Source organism: Vidua chalybeata, chromosome 8, assembly GCF_026979565.1.
Source record: "Vidua chalybeata isolate OUT-0048 chromosome 8, bVidCha1 merged haplotype, whole genome shotgun sequence".
Taxonomy (NCBI): domain Eukaryota; kingdom Metazoa; phylum Chordata; class Aves; order Passeriformes; family Viduidae; genus Vidua; species Vidua chalybeata.
The window spans coordinates 32,412,003-32,426,959 of NC_071537.1; the positions used below are offsets into that span (position 1 = coordinate 32,412,003).

Here is a 14,957-nt window from a genome sequence, read left to right on the forward strand (position 1 = left end):
AGAGGGTTTGTGTGGTGACAAGGACTTCCCACAGCAGCAGCAAGAGTGGACAAGTATGGTAGAGTTCCTGGAGAAGTGGGAATTGCACTGCAGCTGCAGAAACTGTCCCCAGGAGAAATCAGAAATAACTCCTTGTGCCTGTTCAGCCAGCCCCTGATGAGTTTTGGGCAGCAGGGAAAGGCAGCTCCGTGCCCAGAGCCGGGTTTGGGGACGCCAGCAGGAGATCAGGGCTCAGGCAGTGACCAGGGGATGTCCCCGGGTTCGTCCTGCTCCCGTGCCCTCCCTCGGGGTGACATTAACCCCCTGAGGCACACTTCACACTCAATTAAAGCCAATTAAGACCTGCCTGCCCACCCTCCCAGGGAACAAGTCCCGATTCTCAATATCCCATCCATCCCTGCCCTCTGGCAGTGGGAAGCCATTCCCCCTTGTCACTTCAACCCTTGTCCAAAATCTCTCTCCATTATTTCCCGTAGCTCCTTCAGGCCCTGCAAGGCCACAATTTGGGGCCCCGAAGCTTCTCCTCTACAGGTGAACAATCCCAGCTCTCCCAGCAGAGCTGCTCCATCCCTCTGCTCATCCTGGTGCCTCCCCTGGGCTCATTCCTGGAGCCCAGGCTCACCCAGCCCCAGCACTAAATTGACTTATGGGACTAACATCCCAGATCCTAGACTTTTCCCATTTCCATATCCCAGCAGTTCTACTCTGCCTGAATTCCTGCACCCCTGTGTTAGACCATTGTGCATCTCCCATTGCTTTGATACAGGGAAGAAGTCTAAGCAATTATTCAATTATTTTTATGCTCCCCCTCCCATTTGGTTTTCAGATTAAACTGGGACAAACTCAGCCCTGCAGCATCACCCAGCCAGCATTCCAGAGGGCAGGACAGCAGGCAGCAGGCTGAGCCTGAGGGACACTGCCACCAGCCCCTGACACCATGTCACAGCAGGGCTCCAGCCCTCCTTATTTCACTTTATTTTCCTTTCCCGTGCATTTGGTTTTACATCATTCTCCAATGTTTCCCTCCCCTCAAAGGCAGCAGAGCCGTGACACAGCATCCCACCCTGGGCTTGGAACAATTAATTCCCTTTACAGATCTGGGGTCAATTAGTGCACAGTTCATAGCATTATATGAAAAAAAACCTCAAGTTCTTGACTATCTCTGACAATAACTTCACAAAAAAAAAAAAAAAACACAGGGAAAAAAAAAAGAAAAAAAAAAGAAAAAAACAAAAGAACCGAAACATTTTTGCCACTCACATTTGTGACCCTTGGCCTTTATCGCAACAGAACGTTACAAGAATTCACCAGAACTGGTACCAGCAAGGACAGCACGTTGCTAAAACACATCAATAAGCCCCAAACCCATTTCCTCCTCTTTAAATTCACAGATCTGAGCATGGGACAGAGTCAAACATCACACAGTGTCCCCCCTGTGCCTCAGGGCTGTGACACTTCAGGGGACAGTGCCACAGTGGGGCTTGCAGAGACTGAGGGAGAAGCAAGTCCTTGGGACGGTGCACAGGAGCTCAGAAAACTCAGGCTTCTGAGAGCTCAGAGAATGTGGGCTTTAGGAAAGAGCAAGTGGGATTCTACTCTAACTGCTCGCAGCAAGGGAAAACAAAAAATAAAATCAGCATTCATTTAAAAAGCCTTCAAAAGCAGAATTCATAAAAAATTAAAAGTATTCAAGCATTCTTACAGAGTAGTTTACTATCTCGACTAAATGGCACCAGATTTCAAGTGGTCATGTGGAAGAAAAATCAGTAGCATTTCAAATGTTGCTTTGTTCTAGGAGCAGTTTCTATCCTGGCATTTGCTGAACTGAGTATCGAGGAATCTTTCCCCTATACAGCTTCTGATTTGGTTTGCTTCAGGAAGTAGAAAAGATTTTCCATACTCAAGTTATCTACAGATTATGTCTATATATAAAAAAAAGTGTGGCTATGTACAGGTCCTGCACTCACACACCCATCTGTACACACACACAGCCCGTGCCAGCTCCTGGCCCTGGGACCACCCACTCCTGCTGGAAGGCTCCAAGGGATCCCTGGGGACAACAGGCAGGCACACGCTCTTGGTCTGGGCTGAATTGTTCCACTCATGATCTGTGCTTCCACTTCCAGTTGGAATTGCAATAACTTAAGAGGTTGTTGTTGTTGTATAAAAAGGATTCCAGGAACAGAACTCCCTTTGCCACCCCTGCTCCCACCCCCTGACACTGGTTTTGCTAACTGATTACAGAAGTCAAACTAAATCACATCAGGAACTGCAAACACACTCTTTTGTCTTAATCAAACACAATCTCCATGGCCAGGTTCTGCATAGAGACATCCTTGGATTTCCTCATCTTCTCAATGGCCCTGTGGAGATCCTGCTGCTGCACGGGCCGGATCTCATCTTCATCATGGCTGAGGAAGAGAGAGAACAGCCAGGTGAGGCTCCAGGGGCTGTGTGACAGTTGTGCCAACAGCCATCCCTGCAAACAGCAGCTCTGACATGGATCCAGGGTCACGCTGGAATCACAGAACCACCGAGGCTGGCAAATCCCTCCCAGTCCATGGAGTCCCAGCTGTGCCCAGTGCCCACCTTGTCCCCAGCCCAGAGCACTGAGTGCCACCTCCAGCCCTTCCTGGGACACCTCCAGGGATGGGCACTCCAAAGCTCCCTGGGCAGCCCCTGCCAAGGCCTGAGCACCCTTTCCATGCAGAAATTCCTGCTGCTGTCCAAGCTGAGCCTCCCCTGGCACAGCCTGAGGCCGTTTCCCCTTGGCCTGTCCCTGTTCCCTGGCAGCAGAGCCCGACCCCCCCTGGCTGTCCCCTCCTGGCAGGAGTTGTGCAGAGCCACAAGGTCCCCCTGAGCCTCCTTTTCTCCAGGCTGAGCCCCTTTCCAGCTCCCTCAGCTGCTCCTGGGGCTCCAGCCCCTTCCCCAGCTCCGTTCCCTTCCCTTGACACACTCCAGCCCCTCAATGCACCCAGGATTGCTGAAGGCATGGCAAATACCAGAGGGATGTCCCAGCACCGTGTCAGCAGGACTGCAGCCTGGCACTAACCAGTGCACAGCAGGATCTGGTTGCTCAGGCCACCTCCAGCTTGGGCACCTTGGAACAACCAAGGCACTGAGCTCATTTTCAGAGCCAAAAGCAATGACAGTAACTGAGCTGGGGCAGGGGGGTGTATAGTGGCAACTGGGCACAAAACCAGGACAGTGCTGCTCTGTGTGACCCTGTAGCAAGCCCAGCTCCAGCAGAAGCAGCTGTGAGAGTGCAGCAGCCCCCACGTACACGTCCTCCTCGCAGGCGTTGTTGACGTACTCCCGCACGCAGAGCAGCGCCGCGTCCCGGCACATCTCCTTCAGGTCACTGCCCGAGAAGCCGTCGGTCTCCTTGGCCACCTGCAGCAGGTCCACGTGGCTGTCCACCTGTGGGGAACTCCAGCTCAGCCCACGGACACTCCAAAGCCAGATCTGCTCTACAGCAGTCAACTCTGAGATCATCTTCATTTGACATTTTGGGGAGGTGAATTATTTATTCTCTGACTCTTTGAACCTCCAAGTGTTTCCCACCGTTACAGGAAAATGACGTTTCAGCTCATCCGACTCTGCCACTGGTTCAAAACCCCACCCAAACCCCAACCATCCTGTACTAACCTTGCTGATATATCCTTGGGACCCCTGAACATTGCCATATCCTGCACTAAGCACGCTCCTGTCTGGCAAAAACTGGATCCCAGGAATAGTGACTCCTTTTTCCAGGTGCCCACATGAGTTTCTCAGAACTCTGTTGTGTGGACACAACATCCTGCTTTACACAACCCCAAACTGGGGGATTTAGAGGCAAAATTTTGTGTCTAACTCAGTGCACTGGGTCAGGCTGAACTCTTGCCAGTCAAGACCTCAGGTTTATTCCATCTTTTTATGGAATTTCTGGTTTCTTTCCCATAATGTGCATCAGTTTTTCCTTTTCAAAAAGTCAAAGCCAAAGCAGTCTAATAAAAGGCTGAAATTCTGGGATGATTTCTTTCAAGAGGGAAACTATTCCCTAAAATTATGCTTTAAGTCAGGCAAGGAAAAGGGAGGGCAGGACGCCCCTTGCCATGTGAAGTCTGGGCTTGAGAGATCCAATTCCTCCTCCTGTGGGATAACTGATACAGGCTGGGTTTTTATCTCCCTGAAAAACTAACTTGTGTGGTTCCCTGACAGATGCTGGTGAGCTGCCATTGTTAGGCCTCTTCAAAAAATTTAAGTTGGTTTTACTAATAAAAGATATTTGTTAGGCTGGAGCTCAGCCTACAGACACTTTGCAGCACTAACTCGAAGGCAATTACTGCTGCTGACTAAATTTGGGAGGAAGCTCCGAGGACAGGGATTGCCTATCCTGCCACAGACACTTCCAGGTGTTCTCACACCTCATCCTTCTTCTCTCCTCTGAAGGAAATCTGAATTATGGATCAAAAGCAGCACTGTTAAAAAGTCATTCCTCCTTGCTTGACTTGAGCTAAGAAAGAGTTAAAGAGTCAGCATCTTCTTGATTTCCTTGAAAATTCCTTCCCTGATCTAAACATGATTCACCTTCACCTTTTTTAGAGAAAGAAATCTCTTCTCTTGTAACAGAACAAGCAAATAGAGACAGAGAAATGGAGTCATTCTGCTCAGAGGGGGTGATTAACCACACAAGCCAAGGCTCCTGCTCACAAAGGAGGCAACTGCCGGGCTTTAATGTAAGGCCACACCTAAACTCACAAAAGATTCCCAAGTTCTCACCAGAAATGCCCTGGCAGGCAATTACAAACCACGCATTCTGCAAGGCCAGAGCTGCACTGGTGGCAGTAATGCAACATGAGCCACTAACAGGAGGCTACTCACATTTTCATTCTTCAAAATCAGCTTCAAGATCGCCTCTCTTTGCTTCAGAGCCTGAAACAGAAGACACTGAAGTTACCAGGGGACAAAAATGAACACTTGTGACATCCCAGGGCTTTCAGTCCTTTCAGTTCCCTCGCCCAGGACATGCGACACACTGAGGAAACCTCTCTGATGGCAAATTCAGTTCCACAGGTGATGCTTGGGAAATTCTAAACCAGATAAATCACACAACTCTGCGTGAGGAGGTTACTGAAGAATCAGCCGAGGCCTGAGCAGATCCGCCCTAGGAAGGTCAAACACAGGCAACAAAGACTGGGTTTTGTGCCTGCCAAACCTCACTTCCACCATTAAAAAGGGGAAAAATTCCCCCACAGATAATCTGGCAGCTGAACAGCTGCTACCCTGTCCCAAAACCCACTTCTGCCATTTCCCTCTGCTTTGCAGGTAATTCTTGATGAGTAAGCTGGGGCCTTTTCATCTCAAACTCAGTTATAAAACCTGCAAAGCTTTCTGTGCTTCCCATGCTTGCTCCCAGTCCGCAGCACATCAATTATTCCACCTTCAGTAAGAGTCAGGGCCAGTCTGGGCTGATCACAAAGCAAGAGAGAAGCAGTAAGCTCATGGCAGGGCTCGAGTGGGGTAAGGAAAATCTGTTCTCTAAATGACACCTCCTGTGCTAACCATCATCCTGGGAGAGGGAGCCAATCCCTGTAATACCCCAGGGCACATAATTCATCCTTCTAAAGATGGGGCTTGATAGAATGACACACAAAGTACTCAAATCCACATCCTTGGCCCCTGCTAACTCAGGAGATGCTGGAAAACAGCAGGAGATTAGGAAGGTGTGTGGAACAGGTATGGAAGCACAGCAGTTCCCAGGTTATAAATGCTGTTCCCAAAGGGATCCACTCCCATGGAGTGAAAGTGAGTTCCAACAACACAGGCGTGGGAACACAACTCCTCTCTTGCACAATCAGTAAGAATTTTACTCCTCCAGTTTGGTCTCTGGGTTTCAGCAAAAATGGATAATGATTTCTGTAGCCAGAAGGGAATTCAACCACGACTGAACTCCTGATAACACTGACACAGAAATGTCTGGTCACATCAGCAGGCATTCAGAGGTGACTGAAATACCTGAAAAAGGATGGCAAGAGCAACCTTTGGAGTAAGGACAACCTTGTGATAGCTGCTTAACTGATAAAGAACTTAATAACTGGGGCATAAATCATAGAATCATGGAACGGTTTGGGTCCTGAAAGACCATCTCATTCCAAGCCCATCACAGGCAGAACAAACCAGGTTTTCCACACTGTCTGCTGTGGAGAGGCCTGAGCAGAACACAGTTACAAACCAGCACTCAAACAGCTCCATTCCCACAGAAGAGCAGAGGTGGGAAGCTCATGGTGTTGTTTCTCATGGTGTTGTTTCAGATAAAAAAAAAAAGACCCAAGAGATCAAAACTTCACCTTAAAAAGTCAAGTTATGGATGTGCTTCAAAAAACCCTAAACCCAGCTCAGCAGAAGGCAGCATTTCCTGGAGGAAAAGCCCCAGAGGTGTGGATTTGCTGGCTGGTGGGGCAGGGCAGGCAGGACTTACAGGCTGGTTGATGTGGAAGCGGGTGGGCATCCTCCTCATGATGGCAGAGTCCAGGTCCTGGGGCCTGTTGGTGGCTCCCATCACAATCACCTGTGTGACACCAAGAGACACCACTGAAACCAGAGCTGGGAAACATCCACAGGCTGGGAATGTCAGCACCAGCCAGGGATCTCCCCCACTTTATCAACAGCACGGACATTTAAAGAAGTTACATGAAGGTCTCCTGGCAGTGATCTCAGCAAAGACAGCCTTGGTGCCACAAATACCACCTGGGGGGAGATTTCAATGAGTCCAACTTGAAATTTCAAACCCCAATGAGGAACTTAAAACTTCTGCTTGTTATGTCACTTTAGTTCCTGGTGGAATTCAAAAGGACATGTTTTGGGGAGGTGTTTAAAAATGTGGTGGTTTTGTGCTGTGCTGAAAAAAGAATCACAGAAGGTTTTGGGTTGGAGAAGACATTAAAGGTCATCTTGCTGTAAACCCTCCATGAGCAGGGACACCTTCCAGGAGACCACCATGGCAATGAGTTCACCTGGTACCCAAAGGATGTCTTTATTCTTTTAAACATTCAAAAAAGCATTCCAGGACCTACAGGTCAGCAGTGGGCTAAAGGTGTCCAAGCCAAGCCCAACACCAGGACAGTGTTTACCTCCCTGGAGCACTGCAGCTCTTAACTCCAGAACAAATTTACTCCTTATTCACAGAGCCTTGTTTTCCCATTTCTTACTCTAAGCTGTGTACATGGTAAACACCCAGCCAGGAGAGTGACAAAAGGCAGGGTGATTAATCTGGGCTCCAGGAGAGTGACAAAAGGCAGGGTGATTAATCTGGGCTCCAGGGGCTTTCCTGCCCCGCTCCTGCCTTTGGGCCAGGCCCAGCAGCTGCAGGAAGGAGGGCCAGCAGGGCTGGTGGCCCGGCAGAGTCACCCTGCCACCTAGAGGCACTGGGACTGCTGGCTCGGGGATGATCCACACTTCTCTGGGCATTATTGTCAGCCAGAAGGCACGTTCTTCAGCTGCCACACTCCAGATCCATCCTCAGCAGGTTTAGCTCACAGCTGAGCATGTGGAATTCCAGGTGGAATCAACACATCCACCTCAACACTTCCTTACAATTTCCTCCAAGCTTTTGGGATTCTTGTTTTTCTTACAAAAGGCAAACGCTGCTGAGCTTGAGAGAGCCCAAATTGTCTCACTGCAGGGAATGAATAATTTCACTTGCTCCAAGGAATTGTCAGTGTTTTGGGTAAAAAGTTAATACACTGTGCTTGGAAGATGATATCAGTTTCCAGTGAAGGGTTCATACCACTGGCTTTTTACTAATGAGAAGCTTTAACCCTCCTCAGTACACATACATCACTGGTTTTTACTCATTTTTGGGAAAAAATCAGCTGAAAAACATCTTTAGCACATGCTTGGGAAAGGAGGATTTTTCCAGTTATGGAAAAATACACATTAAAAAGGCTGAAAATTTTCAACTTAGAGAACAAACATCCTGTTTAAAGAAGATCATCCCAGGTGACAGTTCAGAACCATGCCATGCAGACTTTCTGCTACATTCCAGTTATTTAGAATCCCAGGCTGGTTTGGGATGGGAGGGACCTTAAAGCCCATCCCATCTCATCTAGAAACACCACTTCTTGATTAAAACCAAACTAAGCACACAAAGCCAATCTCCACAGTGACCTGTGGCTACAACTCCCCTCATTCCCACCACGTGCTGGGAATCACCAACAGGTAAAGAACCCTTTGGCAATCCCTGTTCCCAAGCAGCTCCATGGCCAATATCCCAGCTGAGGGAATCCCACCCCTCCTCCCAGCACCCTGAGGACTCACCTGGCAGTTGTAGTCAGTGTCCAGCCCATCCCACAGGCTCATGAACTGGGCTTTCATCATGGCTGTGGCCTCGTGGTCGGTGCTGGATCGGTTCCGCAGGAAGGAATCTGTGCCAAAGCAGGGAAGCAGTCACTGCCAACCCAATTCCTCACAGGAATGCACACCTGGGCTGCTCTCTTATCTCATAAATGCCTTTTTAATCACCACTGTCAGCAAACAACAAGTGCTGCTAAGGGTGAAAGTGGATTCTCCCCCATTCCCAAGCCCCCCTTTCAAAGGACATCACACAAGCGTGCAGCCATCACAGGAGATCGCCCCACATCTTGTGCTCCAAATTTCCACCTTCCTGAATTCATGGAAAGCAGCCTCCCCTCCTAGTCTTCAGCCCATTGAAACCACTATTCCAGAGCTCTCCCAAAACCTTATTTTACTTCCCAGTATGTGCCCTGACAGCAAAAGCACTGAAGTGTATTTTCTGCTGGGTTTCCTCGTGAACCAAAAATAAGTAGGAACTTGTTTTACTTGTGAATTCCTCCACTACCACCAGAAAAAAAAACCCATTGCTTTTCCTAATGTGCCACCATTCCTTTACAACTCTATTTCTCTTATTGAGCCTTCAATCTTTTGAAGGAAAAGATGACAGCAGATCCCTACATCACCGAGCCTACAGTTCAGTGTCACTCTGCTATGGCTACTGATAAAAAAAGAGATTTTTACCTATTTCATCAATAAAAATGATGGATGGCTGGAGCTTTATGGCCAGGGAGAAGACAGCAGCAGCCAGTTTTTGGGATTCTCCATACCATTTATCTGTCAGCGTGGAGGGCTGGAGGTTGATGAACCTACACCCGGCTTCCTTGGCCGTCGCTTTGGCAATCAGGGTTTTCCCACATCCAGGGGGGCCATAGAGAAGGACTCCTGGAAAATTCACAGTGTTAATGCTTTGCTAGGACAGGCCTGGGGGTGTCCAGGCTCGAGTTTAATCCAGGTCTTAAAAGGTAAGAAACCAAACCAAGGAAACACTGTTCCACAATCAGAGGTTTTAAGATAATCCCTATTAAATTACAGCTCAGAATAGCCAAAGACACGAAGGGTGAAGCTGAGAGGAGACATTTGAGAGATGACTGGTTTATTGTGGGGGGGGAACATCATCTTTAAGGTCCCTTCCAACCCAAACCACTCCATGATTCCATTTTATTCCATTCCCAGATCTATAAAGGTTACACAAAATTAACCCCTATTTATGTCCCAACAGATTTTGTTTACAGCTCCTTTCAGTCCTGCTAATAAACCTTAGCACAGAGGAGTGAGGAAAGGAAAAATCCATCACACAACAGACCCACAGACAGTTTAAACAAATTACCCACAATTAAACATGACATCTTGTATTATTTTTAAACTTGTCACAGTGCAAGAATTCACAGGAGTGTTTTTCTAAACACAGTTATAAAGAAAACAATTTCAAGAGCAACATTCAGTCAAAAGAACCCAAACCACGGGGAATTATTAAGTTTTTTCTCTGTTTATATGAGTGATGCCCACAAACATCATTAATCTGGAGCAGTGACTTCCTATTAACACCCAGCACAAGCCACTCATAAAACTGGGGAGCAGCCTGAGCTGGAAAGTCTGCTTTAAAAAGATAAATAAAAAAAAAATTTTTTCCTTCAGCTTATTAGATCATGACATTCATGTAATTTTCCAGACAGCTCCAGTTTGTGACTTACACAGAAAGCAGCCTGGAAAAACTAAACCAGCTACAAAAGTGCTGCATTTTCCATCCCTTGGGACACAGGACTGAGGTGCTCACAGATCCAGGCAGTAATTAAGAGCTCCATAAATCAATATTCCATGGAACAAAGCTGCAAATTTGGGTGTTTTGTCTAACATTTTAGGTTTAAATTCTGGGGTTTTTTTCTCTTTTTCCTCAGTAACGTACAACAAATATGGCTGTAGGGATTTCAGCAGAGTCCAACTTCTGTTTTACTGTGGAAAAGGAATCTGCCACCTGCCTTAACACTGTGTAACCCAACTGCAGAGAGAGTCAAGGGATTTCCAGAGGAAAAATGGGATGTCTGTCTTGCTGAATGATGGGAATCTCTAGGAGCGTCAAAGCTGTAGAGCAGAGTTAGAGCTCAACTCTGCCAAAGGACAACACAGGGTGTAAATACAGTGAAAATGACAATTCAGGCAGTTAAAATGCAGGATACATGGGTTATGATGGTCTGGAGTGACAGGACCAGGGGAATGGCTTCATGCTGACAGAGAGTAGGTTCGGATGGGATATTGGGAAGGAATTGTGCCCTGGGAGGGTGGGCAGGCCCTGGCACAGGGTGCCCAGAGCAGCTGGGGCTGCCCCTGGATCCCTGGCAGTGCCCAAGGCCAGGTTGGACACTGGGACTTGGAGCAGCCTGGGACAGTGGGAGGTGTCCCTGCCCATGGCACTGGATGAGCTTTAAGGTCCTCCCAAGCCAAATCATTTCATGATTCTGTGATCAGTGCACAAAAATGGACCATAATAACCAAAATCCAGCTACTGCTTCATTATGAAGATGAAACTACTTCACCAAAGCAGGGGAAGAGGGAAAATCTGAGGGTTTTCCCTGGCATTGGTCCTAATTTTTGCACTTTAACCTAACAACCCACTTCCTCTTCCCTTTCTGAAAAACTGCACCTTTTATATTTCAAAAAGCAAGGTAGAAATCCATCACATTCCCTTCCTACCTTTTGGGGGCTGTAAGAGCCTGGAATTCTCAAACAAATATTTCTTCTTGATGGGCAAAATGACAGTGTCTTTCAAATCTGTGATGACATCATCTAAGCCTGCAATATCACTCCAGGTGACCTGCAAGGGAAAAACAGTGTTGGGAATGATCAGCATTGATCCTGCCAAGGAAAAGCACCCACCAGCTTCAGAGAGTGCCTTGAAATTAAAAGTGAGAAGGGATTAAAACCTTCTGCTCTCAGTGATGCAGTTTTATATCACAGGAATATTTCCTGTGTATTTCCACAGAGGTGCAAATAATGTAAACCAGGGACAAAGGGGAATTCTGCAGGCCTGAGGAGCAGGGAAGCTGCTTACATGCATGCTGAGTGGGTCCACCAGGTGGGCAGCAATGCTCATCTCATACTCAGTCAGCTTGACATTCTTCACTCCTATCTGCTTCATCAGCTTTTCAGCCTGGGGAAAACCAAACACCAAGAAAATCAAAGGAAAGAAATGGAATGCTTCACTCAAAAATCAGCTTTTTAAAGAACTGCTGGTTGTGGTTTGAAAAGCTTCTCCCTAAGAGGTGAAGTCTTGTTTTAAGCAGAAGGTTCTGCTGTTTCCTAATGACTTTGTTGTCACTTGAGTGAAACCAAGTCAGATGTCTCAGTTCCCATCAAACAAATGCTTGGACCCTCACATGCCCAAACCCACAACTCCTCTGCTATGACCTAAGAAACAACCAAAAGAAAGCTTAAAACACAGAGTGTGCCCCCCAAGCCTCCACAGCACTTGGAGGGATTTGTGTATTTCCACATGAATCAAGGAGAGATTAATGTATTTTTAAATTCCCAGAAGCGAATCACTTTCTAATATGTGTTCAGTGGGTTTTTCCTCATTTACAAGGGAAACTCATTGTGCCAACAGACTTGCACAATTCAGTTTCTCTTTCTACTCAAACTTGCAGTAAGTCCAGCAAGGTTTTGGGACAGTGCAGCCTCTTAGGTAAGAGCTGGCACTGAAGCCATTGGGAAAGCTGGTTTTCAACTAAAAAGCTCATTACAGAAGGAAAACCACCCCACACAGGCTTAGGTTGCTCAAAACCTGTGAATTTCTTGTCAGTCAGAAACCAAACCAAAAGAAAGCTGCCACATTTCCAAAACAAACCTTTAACTTTTGCTTCTGAAGGGCCCCTAAAGCTTTTCCAGAGCACAAATTGTTCCAGTTCAAGGTAAGGAACGAGGCTTTTCATTTTCTCCCTCCCCTTTCCAAGGCATTTTGTCTGCTGGTGAAGGTCTCTGCCACTAAGTTGCCAGAAATGCAGAGCTTTCAAGTTCTCTTTTAAGCTAAGAATGAAGTTATCTCTGCTCAAGGTTTCCAAAAGCAACCAAGAGATTGATGATTTAAGGTCACTGCTGCTCAGCAAAGTTGTCAGAGGCAGAGAAGGCACCAGGCTTGCTGAAAAGCAGAGCCAATAGCAGCCTCCAGACCAACGGCTTTGCCACCACTTCAAGCTGCAAACTGTAATTTGTTATAAAACTGTCATTTGTTCTATAGTGTCATTTCTTCTAAAACCTGAACAGACCAACAGCCTCAACCCTGTGGCTGACTAAAAACCTTCAAACCAGCACACGCCTCAACATCCCAAGGAAACCCTGCAGAGTGCAATCCTACCTGCTTCTGAGCTTCCACCTTCTGCTTCCTGGTGGGGTCAATGGCATCCACCATCCATTTGATGGTGAAGTAGGTCACAGCCCCAAAGATGGTGAGGCGGAAGATCAGCCCCACCACCTCGTTGCGGCTCAGGGGCCGCGAGAACGCCTCGGCGTGCACCATCCTCCTTCCCTGCCCTGAGGGGGAAAGGGAAGCACAGGGAGTGGAAGGAAAAGGAGAATCAGAGCTGAAAAAAAACCCACCTGCCTCGTGTTGAGATGTTGTCTGATAAAAATGTTTCGCAGGGAGTTGGGGAAAAGTGAATGGAGGGACGGGACACAGGGAATGGCTTCCCACTGGCAGAGGGCAGGGATGGATGGGAGATTGGGAATTAGGAATTGTTCCCTGGCAGGGTGGGCAGGCCCTGGCACAGGGTGCCCAGAGCAGCTGTGGCTGCCCCTGGATCCCTGGCAGTGCCCAAGACCAGACTGGTGCAAGCTGGGACAGTGGAAGGTGTTCCTGCTTGTGCCAGGGATGGCACTGATTGGCTTTCAGGCACCTCCCAACCCAAACCCTCCTGGGATTCTGTGCTCCCAGTGGGCACAAAGTTGACATTCCCATTGGGACTGACATTTTGGGACTGCTGCTGACCCTGAATGCTGAATCCTGAAGCCAGGGAACTCCACGATTTAAGCAGAGAGGTGTTTTCCCTAAGAGGAAGCTGACAGGAAAGGCACCCGGCTGCCACATTAAGGAGCAATCAGCGACTCACATTTGATTAAAATGAGGTTAAGAGCTGGAGCCTGCACCTGGCAGGATGTATGGGGAGTTATTAATATCCCTGAAAACCTGAAAATGCTGCATGTGGCACACAGCTATCCAGGGAAAAGCCTGACTGCTGCATGAGCCAAGCCCAGAGAGCACAGCACCCTCAGTCTTGGGAACAAAAGGCACAGAGGAAAGAACTTTGCTGAAACACTGGGAAAATGACTTGTAAAATCAGGCTCCACTTCTTCCTCAGCTGCTGGGGGAGATCTGCTTGAGAATCCCCAAATCACTCCTTGGGCACTGCCCCATTTTCCTTCTACAAGGACAAAACCAGCAGCAATTCCTTTGGCAGCTCCTGCCACTCCCTGGCCACTCTCCAAACCAAGCTGGCAGCCAGAGCAACCCTGCAGCACCCACAGCCAAATTATCCCTGGATCCCCCTCCCCAGGGAACCCTGCAGCACCCACAGCCAAATTATCCCTGGATCCCCCTCCCCAGGGAACCCTGCAGCACCCACAGCCAAATTATCCCTGGATCCCTGCTAAAGGATCTGAGGAAGTGCTCTGGAGCTGGGGGATGCTGAGTGTCCTCGTCAGTAATTTATTAAAATAAAAGGGCTCTGTAGTCACTGGCCAAGGGGAAAACCTCCCCAAAAACCCCGTGCAGGAACCTCCTCCTTATGCAACCCGTGCCCTGAGCGCCAACCGAAAGGAAAAGCTTAAACACGAGAGAAACTGAAGCACGGCCTCGCTGAGCAAAGCCCTAACAACACACAAACGCTCAAACCCGTAGGAACTCAGCGTTTGTTCTCCCTGAGGCGAGGACTCTTCACGCCGGGCCCGCAGCGGCTCCGCTCTCCCCGTTCAGGCGCAAAAGGGAAACCAAAAGCGGCAGCGGCGGTGGTTTCCGTTCCGCTCCGAGGGCAAACTGAGGCACTGCCGGGAAAGCTGGCCTGCCCGGGGAGCCCCTGCAGCGCGGGGATCCCCCCCCCGGTGCCGGGCAGCCCCGTCACGGCTGCCCCAGGCAGGGCCGGGCCGCGCCGCCCGTGACCTTCCCGCCGCCCGGCAGGTGCGGCGCGACGGGGCCGCTCCGCCGCTGTGCCGCCGGGTCACTCACTCACCGTGCGGCGGCTCTCCGGGACTCCGGGACACGGGGCGGGGCGAGCGGCAGGAGGAGGAGGAGGAGGAAGGAGACGAGGAGGAAGAGCAGGGGGGAGAAGCGGAGCAAAAGCCGGCAGCGGTGCCGAGGGCCCGGCAGCGGCGGCGCGCGTCCGGCCCTTCCTCCGTCCGTGCGGCGCTCGCTGCCCCGCCCAAAGGTTCCGGCCGGCGGCGGCCCGCGCGAAGGTTCCGCCCAGCGGATGCGGGGCAGCTCCGGCCGGGATCGGCCGGGATCGGCCGGGATCGGAGCGGAGCGGCTCCAGCGGCACCCCCGGGCCACGGCTCTCCCGGCTGGAACAGCCCCACGAACACATAAACCTCATGTTCATCACGTAGACAACGTGCTAAGAGAAATATACAATGATAATATAAAT

General features: G+C 49.2%; 1 protein-coding gene across 3 annotated transcripts; it reads right to left on the minus strand.

The window, feature by feature from the left end:
* Nucleotides 1-2,264: 2,264 nt before the first annotated feature.
* ATAD1 (ATPase family AAA domain containing 1) lies at nt 2,265-14,909 on the minus strand. 3 transcript variants are annotated; one of them, XM_053948841.1, is made up of 10 exons: nt 14,547-14,628; nt 12,680-12,855; nt 11,381-11,479; nt 11,023-11,143; nt 9,016-9,216; nt 8,299-8,405; nt 6,461-6,550; nt 4,864-4,914; nt 3,284-3,420; nt 2,265-2,411 (listed from the first exon to the last, which is right to left on the minus strand). In XM_053948841.1, exons 2-10 carry the CDS (start codon nt 12,839-12,841, stop codon nt 2,291-2,293), a joined length of 1,089 nt encoding a protein of 362 aa, XP_053804816.1. In that variant the 5' UTR covers nt 12,842-12,855; nt 14,547-14,628; the 3' UTR covers nt 2,265-2,290. The 3 variants fall into 3 exon arrangements, with proteins under 3 accessions (XP_053804816.1, XP_053804815.1, XP_053804813.1); XM_053948840.1 differs by lacking the exon at nt 14,547-14,628 and adding an exon at nt 14,213-14,480; XM_053948838.1 differs by lacking the exon at nt 12,680-12,855 and having other exon boundaries at nt 14,547-14,909.
* Nucleotides 14,910-14,957: the final 48 nt, after the last annotated feature.